This window comes from Acinonyx jubatus, chromosome C1, assembly GCF_027475565.1.
Source record: "Acinonyx jubatus isolate Ajub_Pintada_27869175 chromosome C1, VMU_Ajub_asm_v1.0, whole genome shotgun sequence".
Classification (NCBI taxonomy): domain Eukaryota; kingdom Metazoa; phylum Chordata; class Mammalia; order Carnivora; family Felidae; genus Acinonyx; species Acinonyx jubatus.
Window position 1 is genome coordinate 19405859 of NC_069381.1, and position 15872 is coordinate 19421730.

General features: G+C 44.0%; 1 protein-coding gene and 1 long non-coding RNA gene across 5 annotated transcripts in view; one reads left to right on the forward strand and one right to left on the reverse strand.

Moving 5' to 3' along the window:
* Positions 1-1221: 1221 nt before the first annotated feature.
* On the reverse strand, positions 1222-6849 carry LOC113599472 (uncharacterized). The gene is made up of 2 exons (XR_003420338.2): positions 4228-6849; positions 1222-1966 (listed from the first exon to the last, which is right to left on the reverse strand). It is a non-coding gene; the product is annotated as an uncharacterized LOC113599472 (long non-coding RNA).
* The window catches only part of CEP85 (centrosomal protein 85), a 38148-nt gene continuing 26821 nt past the window's right edge, over positions 4546-15872 (forward strand). The window contains exons 1-3 of one of the 4 annotated variants that reach the window (XM_053209446.1): positions 10426-10455; positions 12160-12240; positions 15181-15254. In XM_053209446.1, the coding sequence (XP_053065421.1) occupies positions 15200-15254 (55 nt within the window). In that variant the 5' untranslated portion in view covers positions 10426-10455; positions 12160-12240; positions 15181-15199. Of the gene's footprint in view, positions 4728-10308; positions 10456-10549; positions 10974-12159; positions 12241-15180; positions 15255-15872 lie in introns of those variants that run through there. The other 3 variants (XM_027059986.2, XM_027059985.2, XM_053209451.1) reach the window with 3 other exon arrangements.

Here is a 15872-nt window from a genome sequence, read left to right on the forward strand (position 1 = left end):
ATGCTGTCACCTCCTTTGTTTGGAAGAGATCTTACATAAAAGCCAAATATAAAAACAGGAGAGCTCTGATTGAATAGGGGAGGAGGAAGGGTGACCTCTGCTAAACCAGCTCCCCAGTGTGTAGATGGGCTTCCTGTCCCTTCAAGGGAGATTCTGGGGCTCCTGGAATCAGTTTGAAAACCAGAGTTTGTCCTAAAGGGATCATTTAGTTCTTCTCAGTGTCTACCATTATGTCTAGTTCTGCCACCCAGAGAGTCATGGGGTGTCTTGCTTAAGGTCATGGACAGAATTGGCAGTTTCAGTTTACAATAACTTAAGTCCACTGCTCTGCCCCCAGAACTCTCTATCGGTGTCCTTTTTAATAAACTGCCTTGTTCATAGCAACAAAAAACATCATTTTGATTTTCTTAGAGAAAACAATAAAATACCAAAAAGATATCCAAATCTTGGGATAGGGACCAGGAGTTGGCAATTTTAACCACGGACTCCAGTGATTCCTTACCTATTTTCCAAGAGAAAATGCACACTGAAATTTAAGAACCACTGGCACAGAGGTTAAGAACATGGGCTCTGGGATCAGAGAGATGTTACATTCTGGCTCTGTTACTTGCTTTGGGCTAGTCTTTTAACTTTCTAATCCTCAGTTTGCTCTTCTGTAAAATAGGAACTAATAACTAATAACCCTCCTCAGAGAGTTGTGGTCAGGTCCCAGTGCCTGACGTACAGCTCATGCTCAGTAAACTTGGCCCATTACTTTTAGTTCAATAAACAACTTGCAGCCAGTGAAGATGGGAGGTGTTTCCCCTGGAGATCTGAAGGTAATGGGCGCCTCCCTGTTTCTTCCTAGACCAACCTTTATTCTCTGGAGATGCCTCTTCTGCAGGTTCACCCTGCCTTCATCAATACTGCCTCCACAATGCTCAGCTTCAGTCCAACCCTGAGGTCTTCCCGTGAGTTCTTTTCTGTCAACTGCCTCTTGGGCTGGGCTCTGCAAAGCTTCCTGAGTTCTCATTGCTACCTCTAATCCAGGCAAAAGGAGTCAATACTCTGAAGATGTTGGCCCCCTATGCCCAACCACCAATCATAGGCACCTCTTAGATTGGAACTCAAAGCATTTGTGGAAGAAAGAAAATGCTCCAATGATGAGCACTGGGTGTGGTATGCAAGCGATGAACCATGGGAATCTACCCCAAAAACCAAGAGCACACTTTACACACTGTATATTAGCCAATTTGACAATAAATTATATTTTAATTAATTAAATGAAAGTACGTAATATAACAATATAAAGTCTAGGTTGAAATATATGAGATCACAAAACAAAAAAAAAGAAAATGCTCCCATGAAGTAATGCATTATGGGTCCTTTATGTAAATTACCATGAGGTAGGTTGGCTTGGATGGCTTCAATGGTCCTAGGCGGCCCCTCATTTTTCAGAAAGTCCAGGAGGAATGTTAGCAGATTTGCTCCTCCTGTCCCCTTATTTACTATGGCTACCAGTGTTCAGTGACCTTGGGTGCAAGGCAGAAGGTGAGTGACTGTCCCTCCCTCTGCAGTTTCATGGTGAGAGTCTCACTCTGGTCACTCTCCAGATATGCCACCATCCCTGTTCTGTGCACTGGGGATGTCATCATCATCCTGGGCATCTTCATGGACCCTCAGCTCTCATCTGTACTTGAGAACAGACCATTTCCTCTTGGCAAACGTCTCTATATGGTTTTCGGAGTCATAAGCATTGATCCAGACAGATTTGCCCTGGTGGCCAATGAGGCCTTTGCCAGATGATGATCTCTAGGACTGGTACCATTAAGTCCATCTACCACTTTGTGAAGGAGCGGTGTCTGTCAGGCCACAGTACCTTCCTACCAATGCCACACTAGCTCTTGGTCTGTGGCTTGTGCTGAGTGCGTTTGTTCCCATGAGCACAGATCCTGTCTCTTTCGTCTGTATCCTGGGTACATAAACACTGGGAGAAAGTAAAGTACTGGGTGAATGTTTGTTGAATGAATGCAAGTATTGTCATTCTCATTTTGCAGATGAGTAAACTAGGGCACAAGGAGATTAAAGCCTGTCCAAGATTACAGCCAATAAATAACATTCATTCCTTTTACTTTTTCTTCAAGTATTAAGGGCCTACAATGATAGATGTAAAAAAACAAAACCAAAACTGACATTTCAAAGCGCTACACACTATGCAATATACCTGACATGCATTACATTTAATAGCTAATACTGACACAGCATTTACCCCATGCCAGGCATGTTCAAATTACTTCACATATATTAATTCCTTTAAGCCTCACAACACACTGTATGAGATCGTTGCATTTTTATTCCCATTTTATAGATGGAGAAACTGAGGCTCAGTTCACACAACTGGTAGACCTTTCTCGGTGCTGGGAAGGCCAGGTCTTTACCTTTAACAGCTTGTGGTCAGAAGAACAAGCTGGGTCTCCTGACTTCTAGGTTGTATTTCATTAATATTAACAGATCTTCACAGAGCACAGTGAATCATTCATTACCTCACTGATTCCTGAAAATAGACCTAGGAAGTATTATTTCCCCCTGCTTTCCAGATGAGGGGATTAGAGTGGGTTCAGAGAGTTGAAATTACCTGACCAAGGGCACACCGTTGGTCTATTCACACTTTAGAGTCCGGGTTCTGAAACACCACCAAATCTGTCCTAGCATGTAATTCTTCCTTTGTCAGGAGTAAATAGAACCTAGTGATTAAAGGTATGGGGGGGGGGGGCACAGCAGCCAGGCTGCTCCCTGAAGAAACTTGAGCAACCTAATTAACCTTTCTGAACCTCAGTTTCCTTATCTCCTTAAAAAGGAAAGGCTCTGTCAAGGTGGTACCTAGAATGGACTTATTGATGGTGAGCTTGAGCCCCAGAATAAAGACCATGGAGTAAAAAGACTAAATGGGCTTTGAGGAGTACAAGAGACAGAGATCAGACAGGTGACTCCCTAATGCCCAAAGGAGGTGGCATCTGTGTGGACAGGCAACTCAGTGGGTAAGTAATTTGCTGTCCCTTAGGCTTTTGCATTGGCTGGTTTCTCTTCCTAGAAACCCTCAACTCAGATACCCATAGGGAAAACTGTCATCTCCTTCAAGTCTTTGATAAAATGTTACCATCTCAAGGAAGCCTACTGGCCCATGCTATTTAAAATTGCAACTACGCTCCCCTCATCCATTCTAGATCAGTTTCTTTCATCTGTGTATCACCTCCTAACTATATGCCATATTACATGAGATAATTTGCTTTTTAAAAAATTAAATTATTTACTGTCTTCCCTTACCACAAGAGAATAGGAGGTTTGGGTCTGTTTTGTTCACTCATGTTCCCTAATTCTCCCAAGGACCTAGGACCTAGAACAGAACCTGTATATAGTAAGAGTTTCCTTCCACCATGAAGTCTATAGCACAGGCCGATCCAAATATTACTAGTTATAGTGAAGCGTTTACATTTAGGTTATTGTCACCTCAAAAAAGTCACCATGACAATAGCATGGACAGTTCAGACCATTGGCTCCTAATCCCTTAGCTCAGAATTTTCTATGTCTATCAGAGGTTGCCACTAATCCCTACATTGCCATCAATAACTGAAGTTTCTTTTTTCAACTTGGAACAATTATTGCTAAATAAGTGATCACTGATAAACTATGCCCAGTCAAGCAAAAAATTATCGAAAGGAGAGAGCCTTAGAAAAACAAAACTAAGACAAAGAAAACTAAAAGATTATCTTTCCATGAATTACCCCTAACACACCATCAAAATAATAATAGTGAAGAGAAGGGAAGGAGAAGAAATAAAAACATAGTAGGAATGAAAAGATGGAAAGAAAGAAAGAAAGGAAAGAAAGAAAGAAAGAAAGAAAAGAAAGAAATGGAGGGAAGAAAGGAGTTGGAGGAGAGAAAGGGGAAGAGGCAAAAGTATATAAAGCATATAGGATTGATGTGAAGATGAAATCAAATAATGCACGTAAAGTTCTCAGTACGACACGCAGCGTTCACAAACAGCACAAGCGAAAAGGGGGAAATCAGTGTTTGTCCGTCCACACCGCTGGCCCAAGCCAGGATTCCTAACAATGACTGCAGCCTCTTTCCACAGCTGCCCAGTCAGCAACCGGCTGCTAGGAGGCCTGCGGGCCAACGGGGCCTCTCTGCAGGTGACGCTGGCCTTCAACCTGTTCCACTTCGTGACCAGCGACACGTTCTACTTACGCAGCCGAGTGACCCTGTGTGACAAGCGGGAGGGACACCCCTGCCAGCCGGTGAGCTGGCAGCCCTGGGGGATCCTGGCAGTTTCCTTAGCCTACGCCTGGCGCCGGTGGAGGCGGCCCACTGGAGCCAGACACGTAGCAATACACCAATGCTGCCACCCTGGGGGCGGGACTAAGGCGGGGCCTGGAGGATGGCGGTGTTGGGGATTGGCCTATCCTGCCGGGGGCAGGAACCGGAGGCGGGGCTTGTGTTGCAAGGGTCCAGTGGTTGACCTAAGGGGCGGGATTTGGGGGAACACACCTGGCTCCCCGGAGTCTCGCGCAAATGCCCGCCCTTGCTGGGGCGGGGAGGGACCTCGCTACCCTGAGGCTTGCTTGTCTCCCGCCGACCTGTAGGCAGAAGAGTTCGCCTGGGAGAAATCGAGCCTGGGAGATTCCGATGCAAGGGCGCCTGAAGACCGGCGCTGGCTGGGTGGCGTTCGGAGCCCATCCGGATTAGCGGTAACTGGGTCATTTAGGCGCCTCTCTGACTCCTCTTGCAAAGCATCCCACTGACCTGCTCTGAGACCCCTCCTACCTTCATGTCCTCACACTCCTCTCTTAATCCAGGTCCATATCCTCCCCAAACCTATATCCTCTTCAGCTTCTCCTCTGCTCAGGAAGGGTCCCCTCTCCTCACGGATCATGTTCTCATTCAGTTTCTACTCCTCTCCTCCTACTCCCACCTTTCCCGCCACACCAGCTCACTCTTCTTGTAGTCTGTTTGTCCCTTGTGCCAGCCTACTTTTGTGTATCTTCCTTGCTGGTCTGGAACAGTCTCTCCTTTCATAACAGTCCTCCAAAACTCCGACCCTCATGGAAAAGCCTATCTTAGTAAGTCCGTTCTTATTAGAGGCAGAAGACTCATCATCACACCATTGTGAGGCCCTGCTTCAACAAAGGGTCAGCCCTCTTGCCCAATCTTGATGCAACAATGGGAATCCTGTCAGAATGTTTCCTGGAGTTCAATCTTCTTTTCTATGTGGTTTGAGTTCAATGCCTCCAGCAGCACGTGTTTGGCAGATTGGTACACAGGGATTGGTGTGAAATTCTGGCGGGTGCACCAGGGTCTGGGGGGTGCACACTGGGTTCTGACTGGTGCTGGTCTTGGATCCTATCTCTGCTCATCTCTGTGTGACTTGGGAAAAGTCAGTTACCCTCTTAGAGTCTCAGATTCCTCAGCAGTACACAGCAGAGTTGTCATTGTGGGTTGTTGGTACTTACAGTTAGAGCTTTACACTTTGTCAGAACCTGAGACTAGACAGAAATGACTTAGAGTAGGGGGTTAGGGTCAGGCAGGTAATAAGTGAGAGGAGATGAGTGGGGTCCACATTGAACTAGAGTACGTTTCATCCCTGTACTCCATCTCTCACCCCCAAGGGAGGGACTGTCGGGACAGTGGGAAACCTTTGTTGAAAGAATGCATGAGTGGATTACTAAATAATTCCCCAAAGTGGAATATCTAAGCCTAAATCCACTGAACCCTGTTGGTAATCATTTGTTTCTTTCCTGCAGAAGCCTGGATGGCTGTCTTTATTCTGATGGTGATAGGCTTGATGCTGTGATAAAATCCTGCCGAGATATCTTCCCCAACTCTAGCCCTTGGCTTCTAGTTTTGTTGCCTGAAGTAAGGGTGGGGTAGAGGAAGATGTAGGGAGAGACGAGTAGTCTGTCCTCTAGTTAGGGAGACAAGATGAAACCCCAGTGTGTCCCAACTACTATCTGGTAAGGAATGTGGCTGCTGAGCCTCAAGCTGTGCTTCCTCATCCCACCATCCCTTCCCATCTCTGGAACTCTTCCAAGGATAGGATTGGGCTGCTCAATACGGTAGGGGACTGGGCAGGGAGTATAGCCAATAAACAACAAGGAATTTTCCTACTTTGACTCCTTTTCTGTGTAATCTGACTACAAAGCTTCAGCACTTCATGAGTGTGTGTAGTTGTGAGAAGTCACTTTATTCTCTATAGGCATCAGTGTTTGTGCTACTATCATGTATCCATTCAAAAATGGGTTGGAACCTACTATGCCCCAGTTCCTGTGGTAAGCCTACACAAGACACAGTTGTTAACCTTACAGAAAGGACAGCTGAGTGCAGGAAGTAGGTGGTGTGGACCAGGAGACAGGACAGGCTTAACAGGTTGGCAGAGTGGCACTTTTACAAAACCACAAGAAGGCCCTTGTGCCTCTTTTTTGTTTGTTTTGTTTTTGAAATACTTTTGATTGATATCTATGACCATTTTGGAAATCAATTTCTTGGGAAAGTATTTTGGTACAAACAATAAAAGTTAAATTTAACAGTCTTGGGGCTTCTGGGTGGCTCAGTCGATTGAGCATCCAACTCTTGATTTTGGCTCAGGTCATGATCTCATGGTTCATGAGATTGAGCCCTGCATTGGGCTGTGCGTGCTTGGGATTCTCTCTCCTCTCCCTCTGTCCCTCTTCCCCCTCACCTCTCAAAATAAATAAACTTAAAGAAAAAAAAGGATTCTCTCTTTTCCCTTCTGTCCCTCTCCCCCAATTGTGCTCCCAAAAAAAAAAAAAAAAAAAAAAAAGACGTTAAAAAAAGTCAAATTTAACAGTCTTAACATTTTATTTGCAAGAACTTTTCTTCTCATTTAATGCTTTAATAGCTCCTAAAAATTAAATCAGATGATCAGTCCATATTATCATTTTTAAAATTTTAATTAAAAAAATTTTTGAGAGGGTGTGTATGCGAGCGAGGGAGAAGGGCAGATAGAGAATCTTAAGCAGGCTGCATGCTCTGCATGGAGACCTATGTGGGGCTTGATCCCATGACCCTGGGATCATTACCTAAGCCGAAATCAAGAGTCGGACACTCAACCAACTAAGCCGCCCAGGAACCCCTATATTATTTTAAGCACACCAAAATCACACATTTTTTAAAAATTTTTAATGTTTATTTATTTTTGACAGAGAAAGAGAGAGAGAGAGAGAGAGAGAAGAGTGTGTGAGGGGAGGGGAAGAGAGAGGGAGACACAGAATCTGAAGAGGCTCCAGGCTCTGAGCTGTCAGCACAGAACCAACATGGGGCTCAGACTCACCAACTATGAGAACATGACCTGAGCCTAAGTCAGCCCCTTAACTGACTGAGCTACCCAGGCACCCAAAAAGTCACACATTTATTAAATCAGCATGCAAGTAATTACATTTCATTGGGATTTCATATTCACTTTATAGGCCTGGAGTAGAGTATTTAAATAGACCTTTTGGTCTATTTAAATCTTAACTTTTGCCCTTATTATTTAAAAAAAAAAATTTTTTTTTAACGTTTATTTATTTTTGAGACAGAGAGAGAGAGACAGAGCATAAACGGGGGAGGGTCAGAGAGAGAGGGAGACACAGAATCGGAAACAGGCTCCAGGCTCTGAGCTGTCAGCACAGAGCCCGACGCGGGGCTCGAACTCACATACCGCGAGATCATGACCTGAGCCGAAGTCGGACGCTTAACCGACTGAGCCACCCAGGCGCCCCACTTTTGCCCTTATTTAAAATATATCCTGAAGGTGGGGTGCCTGGGTGGCTTAGTCCATTGAGTGTCTGACTTGATTTTGGCTCAGATCATGATCTATCGGTTCAATTCATGGGTTCGAGCCCCACATCGGGCTCTGTGTTGGCAGTGCAGAGCCTGCTTGGGATTCTCTCTCTCTCCCTCTCTCTGCCCCTCTCCTGCTCTCTCTCAAAATAAATAAACATTATATATATATATATATATATATATATATATATATATATATATATGTATGTATATCCTGAAGGAAAAAGGCAAAATATTACTGATTGTGCTATGCTTAAATATCTCAAAAAAATAGAATGAAACAAAATCAAGTAAACAAAGAAGCTACTGAGCTTAAACTATATTTAGTTGACCAATGAAAGAAGCCTCTGTGCTGTGTAACAATAGATGCTTATAATATAAGCCACTAGACAACACTAATGCATGTGAAAGCAGTATCTCTAATGATATGATTACAACTAAGATGCAGTTAGTTTATTTTCTTATTTTCTTTGATTAAGCTGGGGTGGGATATATCTGGCCAAGTCTTTTTTCACTCAGGTGATAATTCCAAATTTTATTAAATTTGCAGCAAGTCTTTTTTTTTTTTTTTTACTTGTTTATTTTGAGAGAGAGAGAGAGAGAGAGAGAGAGAGAGAGAGAGGGAACGGGTGGGTGAGGGGCAGAGAGAGAGGGAGAGAGAGAATCCCAAGCAGGCCCCATACTGCCAGCACAGGGCCCCCCATGGAGCCTGAACCCACAAACCATGAGATCATGATCCAAGCTGAAATTAAGAGTCAGACGCTCAACTGACTGAGCCACCCAGGAACGCCAGGTCTTTTAAAAATAATAAAGTAACTGAAGATTTAAGACTATCTCATATCTAAAAACTGATTGTGAATATTCTCTGAAATTAACATCTGATCTTTGTTAAGACATGAAGACTCATTCACATTTGAAAATTAGTAGTATGATAATGGAGTTACTTTTAAAATACAGATATCCAGGGTACCTGGCCAGCTTAGTCAAGGTGGAGTATTTGACTCTTGATCTCCAGGTTGTGAGTTTGAGCCCCCACATTGGGTGTAGAGATTCCGTAAAAAAAAATCTTTTTTTAAGTTTATTTTTTTTATTTGAGAGAGAGCAAGTGAGGGAGGGGCAGACTGGGAAACAGAGAGGAAAGAGAGAATTCAAACAGGCTCCATACTGTCAGCACAGAGCCTGACCCTGAACCCACCAACCACGAGATCATGACCCAAGCTGAAATCAAGAGTCAGATGCTTACCCAGCTAAGCCACCCAGGCACCCCTAAAAATTAAAAAAAAAAAAAAAAGGACAGATATCCATTGGAGAAAACTGCATAAATGCACTATGTGCCATTTGTAAATTTAAATCTCAGCACTTCCACTGTTTCCAGTTAGCTTTGTCTTCCGTTCTCTGTATCAGCTCTTCAAATGCTCTCCGTTCTTCTCAGTCCCCTATATGCCCGTTCCCTCCCTCTTCACAGATGTTTTCCACAAAAGAAACAGAAGCAATCAAGTAGAGGTTTCCACCACCCATTAGTCTATCTCCTACCCACCAGTCTACAAATTTATTCATTTAGACACCTATCCTTACTATTTAAGAAAGGTTTCTGGTCCTAATTTAGAGAATATCCCCTAAATGCATCTATCACATCATACCCAGATTCATTATCCATTAAATCTGCTATTTTATGCCTTCTATATTGTTACCTTAAAATGTTATGAGACCAGGGTGGGGATAGAACTTTGGAGCACATCCCCAGAGTCCTAACTCTAGACTGAATTTGATCCAGTAATTAATTCTCTTTAAGTCTGGTTCTTCAAAGTTAAGAAATCCCAACTTTTTAATGCCTCTCCCTCCCAGGTCAGGTTTCCAGAAACCCGGAATTTGTCACTATCCTTTGGCTGATGGCTTTGTTCCTCCTTTTAACAATTCCCCGGTCTGATTCTGAAGTATACATTAACGCAAATGAACTTAGTTCTTTTCCTGGGGACGGAGTTTGGGTAGGGAGGCAAGATCGATCTGTTAGTTACTCTTCAACCTGAGTCCTGGTCACAGTCTTGACCACTGGCGACCCTAACCCAGCCCACGCCCTGCCCCAGCCACACAGATGAGCCCTAACCCTGATGAGGCAGTGACCCAGGCCACACCCTAACTCCGGACCACCACCTGACCCTTTGCTTTATCTCAGGTGGGCCCACTTATAGGTAGTGGGGAATGGGAGAAGGGTGGGACCGGTTGGGGGCAGGGGTTCCTGAAAGATTTTCCCTGGCATCCAGCTTCCTGATCCGCCCAAGCCCAGCAAACCACTTCAGACCGGAGTCTGGAGGGCTCCGCCCACAGGCGAGACCTGGCTAGGGGCAGGGCAGAAGGTTCCGAAGGGCGGTGAGGTCATGCGCAGAGAGATCCGTCCGCTCCCGGCGCCGAGCGCAGCGTGCAGGGGCGGGACACCGGCGCGGCCCGACTCCTGATTGGCCCCAGGCGGGCAGAAGGGGGCGGGGGCGGGGCGGCGCGCGCTCTGAGGCGCGCGTCCTGGCGGGTGTGTAACGGCCGTTAGGCGAGCCGAGGGAGGGAACTGCTGCCTGCGGCTGACGTGGTGGCCGCAGTCGGCGTCCCAGGGTGAGGGATTTCGCCGCTCGCTTTCGGCCCCACGTAAGTCCTCCTCCCCTCAGGAGCCCTTGACGGGCTGACAGACCCCGCCCCACCTTGGGGAGCCCCGGAGGAGCCCCAGAAACACTCCTGACCTGCCGCCTTCGGGGGCCGCAGGACAGCGAGGCGCATGCGCAGAGCCGCTAAGCCGTCCTCTATGGGTCTCTCACCCGCTGGGCTTCCTAAAATAATACCCCGCTCACGCCCCCTCGAGACTCGCTCGCGTCCCCGCCCTCTTTGCCTGGCTTTCTCCATCCTTCACTCCACACAGTTGCTTTACCTTTGTAAAGGGTAGGCCCCGTGCCAGTCGCCGGCGGGACGGCGGGAAGCACGTTGGTTGCCTTCACGCGGCACGCAGTCCCGGGAGAAGAGGCGACATTGCTCGGGTGACGACTCGTTCGTTAGCACTCAGTGGTGTGGGCTGGTCAAGTACGCAGAGCGCTAAGCACCAGGCGCCGGCGTAGTTCGGGAGGGCAGGGAGCCCTCCATGAGGAAGCGAAGTTGAGGCTGAGGCTTAAAGGGTGAGTAGAGAGTTATGGTTGGGGGACAGACAGCACTTGTGAAGGCGCCAGGCTAGAGTTTCTGAGCCGACTTTGCTCCCCACGGGATATTTGACGACGTCCGGAGACATTTGCAGCTCTACAGCTCGGGGATTGCTCCTGGCATCTGGAAGTCAAGGATGCCGCTAAACATCCACCTTACACAGGACAGAACCCCCCCCCCCCCCCCCGGCTCTCCCCAACACTTATCTGACCGAAAATGCCAGGAGCATCCCGATTTTCCGAACCCTGCTCTAGACGAGGAGGAGCTGGTGCTTTGGATGAACCATAAGTTTAGTGGGTTACAGCATGTTTGTTCAATAGAAGGTATCCAGCACTTCACGATAAAACAGGAGGATCAGAGCCCTGTTTGTCTTTTACGCCAGTATATTTCCAGCATATGGCACAGAGCCAGGCGAATAGTAAGCACTCAGTAAATTTTGGTTGATGAATTGAATACTGTGTGCTGGGTCAGGAGGGCCGATAATACCAGGATGATTAAGATAACCATGCCTCATTACTTATCCAAAGTCCTTTTCTCAGGACTTTGTAAAGATAACTTCTTGGCAAGGATTTGGCTTCTCTTTCTTTAGGTATGGTTTAATGAATGATCATGGTCATGACAGTGTGATGGTGTGAGATTTTTTTTTTTTTTTTTAATGTATCTTTGTTTATTTTGAAAGACCGCATGCACAAGGGAGAGAGAATCCCAAGTAGGCTCTGCACTAACAGCACAGAGCCTGATGCGGGGCTTGATCCCACAAACCGCAAGCCCATGATCTGAGCCGAAATCAAGAGTTGGAGGCTCAACTGACTGAGCCACCCAGGCACCCTGATGGTGTGAGATTCTTACTGTGCTTGTGTCAGCTGTGTATCCTTTCAAATCCATTCCTGTCTTGATGTGGTTCTCAGCAGCTGCCAAGTGTGACATTCCACACTAAGATTATATAATTCTTTAGGGAGAGAAATATAACAGTCAAAACCTAACTCTTGGGTAGCACCTTGGAAAAGAGAGCCTGTGTGGTGACCAGGGGCAAAGTGAAGAAATTGTATGAGCTGTCCCTGCTCCCAACTTCTTTGGGGCTTGCTGCTCTGGCTGGGTCTGAAGCAGAAACCCCCAACTTGTGGTGCCTTGGTAACTTCCTGTATTTCTTTTTGTCACACACAGAAAAATGCTAACTAGACTCCTTTAGCATTAGAGCACAGTCCTGGCTTTGAAGCCTCTTCTGGCTGTATGACCTTCACCTCTGTAAGCCTTCATTTTTTCATCCATGAAATGAGGGTAATACTAGTAATTGCCTCATAGGTTTGATGTGAGCATTGATAAGACATGATACTTATAGAGTGTTTAGCATAGTGATAGGTGGGTAGAAAGTACTGAATACATATTAAATTTGTTGGATGAATAAATAGTTTAAAGGGCTTTGAAGATAGAAACCATCAATGTTGAGTGCTTTTTTTTTTTTTTTGTCTGCTTCCATTCACTCCTACCTTTCTTGGCTGTGTAATTGGTTATTTACATTACTTCTTGTATATTCATTTCTCTCACTTTTATTTCAGGAAATCTTTATCTCCTTCAAATGATCCTAAAAACTTCCACCAATAGCTCATCTACTTCTGAACTTAGTAGGAAAAAGTTAAGAATGATCTCTTCCATATTGTTTTGCTTCTTTTGGGAGTTCTTTTTTTTAATTATAATTCACATACAATAAAATTCAATTTTACATGTGTACAATTCAGTGGTTTTAGTACATTCACAAGGTTGTGCAGCCATCACCACTATCAAATCTCAGGAGATTTTGATCACCCTGGAAAGAACCCCCATATCCATTAGCAGTCACTCCCTATTGCCCCTCCTCTTAGTCCTTGGCAACCACTAATCTATCTATGTGGATTTGCCAGTTCTGGACATTTCATATAAGTGGAATTTATCCATTCATCAGTTGATAGACATTTGAAGTTTTTTTCTTTTTGGCTGTTATAAATAATGCTGCTCTGAACATTCATATACAAGATTTTGTGTGAGCATGTTTTTTTTTTCTCCTGAACATATACTTAGTAGTGGAATTGCTGAGTTATAGAGTAACTTTTTAAAAAAAATATTTTATTAAAAATTTTAAATGTTTTTATTTATTTTGAGAGAGACAGAAACAGAGCATGAGCAGGGGAGGGTCAGAGAGAGGGAGACAGAATCGAAGCAGGCTCCAAGCTCTGAGCTGTCAGCAGAGCCAACCGTGGGGCTCAAACTCGTGAACCATGATATCATGACCTGAGCTGAATTTGACACCTAACTGACTGAGCCACCCAAGTGCCCCTAGAGTAACTCTTTAATTGAGAGTTCTTTTGTCATCCTATCTTCAACTCTTCTGAATTTGCAAAGGGCTCAGAATCCAATGGGCCTACTACCATTTTTGTTACACTTTAAAGAAATGAGTGAAGGAAAGGATTTTGATAGTGACCATTTGATATCACTACTAGGCAGATAATCTAATCCTTCTGTGTCACCATTAACACACTGAATGATAATAGCCGTATATGTTGAAGCTTTTACTGAACAATCTCTTACCCACTTTGTCAAGACCTGGGATTTCAGGGGATAGTACCATTAATGTAGATGCAGTGAATAAGTGAGGGTTTGGGTTGTTGTTACTAAGAGAAAACTATAGAGGTCAGTAAAGCATACTAGAGAAATCTGTACCCATATAGCCTTTGTTTTCCCTTCAGAGTTGAATTTCACCTCTTAAGAATTGTGATCTACTGACTGATTTTGTTCCAAACTCTTTGGGAGCTCTTATAAATTCAGTTTCTAAATTCATACTTTATCTTCCAGGGACCACAATGTACCTCTTTTTTATTGACATAAACTGACAAGTAATAATAATAAAAATGTAATTAAGCACTTAATATGTGTCAGGCACTGTTTTGAATTAATTCTAAATGAATTAGCATGAATTAGGTTTTGTTTTTATCCTCATTTTTATATGAAGGAACTGAAGCACATAGATATTAAGAAATTTCCCCAAGGTTACACAGCTAATTGAGAAGTCAGACTTCACATTCAGGCTGTCTGATCACACGTGCATACTCTGAACCACTTCCCTGTACTGCCATGCCTCTTAAATACTATTCAAAAATAAGATATTTCCTACTTTTAGGTACAGTTAATTAAAGCTTTTGTTTACACAGATAGTAATCAGACTTATGCTGAATTCTCACAGCCTAACATTAGAATAAATGTGTTTTAAGAAGTGGGGAAATGGGAAGAAAACCTCATGTTCCCAGCTGAGAATTGGAGTTATGCTTATGACCAAGAATTCTGTTTGTGAATCATATGACTAACTTTCATTACTGGAGGAATAGGAGAACTTAAGTTAATTGTAACTGAAGGTATAATATTCCACTGGTGGTTTGGTTGTTTAGTTCTTTCTCCACTCCACTCCCCCATCCTATTTTCATGGCTAAGAAAATCCATGGCAAAGTTTGTTAATTAAAAGTAATATTAGGGGTGCCTGGGTGGCTCAGTCGGTTGAGCATCTGGCTCTTGACTTCAGCTCAGGTCATGATCTGACAGTTTGTGAGTTTGAGCCCCACATTGGGCTTTGCGCTGACAGTGCAGAGCCTGCTTGGGATTCTCTCTCTCTCCCTCTGTCTCTGCCCCTTCCTCCACTCATGTGTTCTGTTTCTCTCTCTCAAATAAATAAACTTAAAACAATAAATAAAAGTAATATTATTTTGGGGGTGCCTGGTGACTCTTGGCTTCAGCTCAGGTCATGATCTCATAGTGAGTTCAGGCCTCACCTCTGGCTCTGTGCTGGTGATGCAGAGCCTGCTTGGGATTCTGTCTCTCCCTTTCTCTGTGCCCCTCCCCTGCTCATGCTCTCTCTCTCAAAATAAACATTTAAAAAATATATCATTTTTAATTTTTGCAGCAATTGAGGGGTTCTAGGATCATGTAGGATCAGTATTGGGAATCTCTATTTGGTTCTAGGTTTTCTCTCCCTTAGTTTAGGAAGAGAAGTAGGAGGGAGTATTAGGAGTTGCTTTGCCTTAAAAAATATCTTTAGGAGTAAAACAAGTGGAGGACTAAAGACTATTCTGTGTGGTTTTGGCAGTTTGGGTTGAATGGGAGTGAGTTATAGGGAATTAAAAGTAATGGAGAGATCTGACTGGTTATTCCTTCATTCTGCAGTTGGCTCAAATAACTATTGATGGCCATGCAGGAGAAATACCCAAGTGAGAGGATCTCTCATGTGACTTCACCAGGTGAGTAGTCAAAGTTTTCTGGTTTAAATTCTGACTTTTGCTCTGTTGTTCCGTAACAAGTTTCCTTTAAAGGAAATATTCAGCAAACAAGCATTCACTGAAATGCTTGAAAAGAACAAAAATAACAGGAGGCTATATTCAATAGAAAAACAGTCCTCTCCAAGAGAACAACTGTTTATCTCGGGTCCTACATGGCTTCCAACAAGCCCACGTGATTGTTTTGGAGGGGAGGACACATGAAGGAACAGAATGACTTTGGAACATAGTTTCATTTGAAATCAGAAAAACACAGCATAAATTACTGTGTTCTATGTTGTCTTTGTAGTCCTGTGGGTGTGTCAGTCATCTGCTAGCCCACAAAGATTGGAATTCTTCTTGGATGCCTACAGTCTCAGTTATGTTGTCACTAGAGACTCAGGAATTTATCTTTAGAGTGGATTGACAAGATTTTGAAAGCTCAGCAGATATACTAAGTGGATATATTAAGTATATTAAACATATATAAATATATGTATACACAATAAACATATTAAGTAGATACAGTATATTCAAGTAGGAAGTAGCATAGAAAAATAACTTTTTGAATCTGGGGTATTTATGAAGAAAAGGGTACATTTT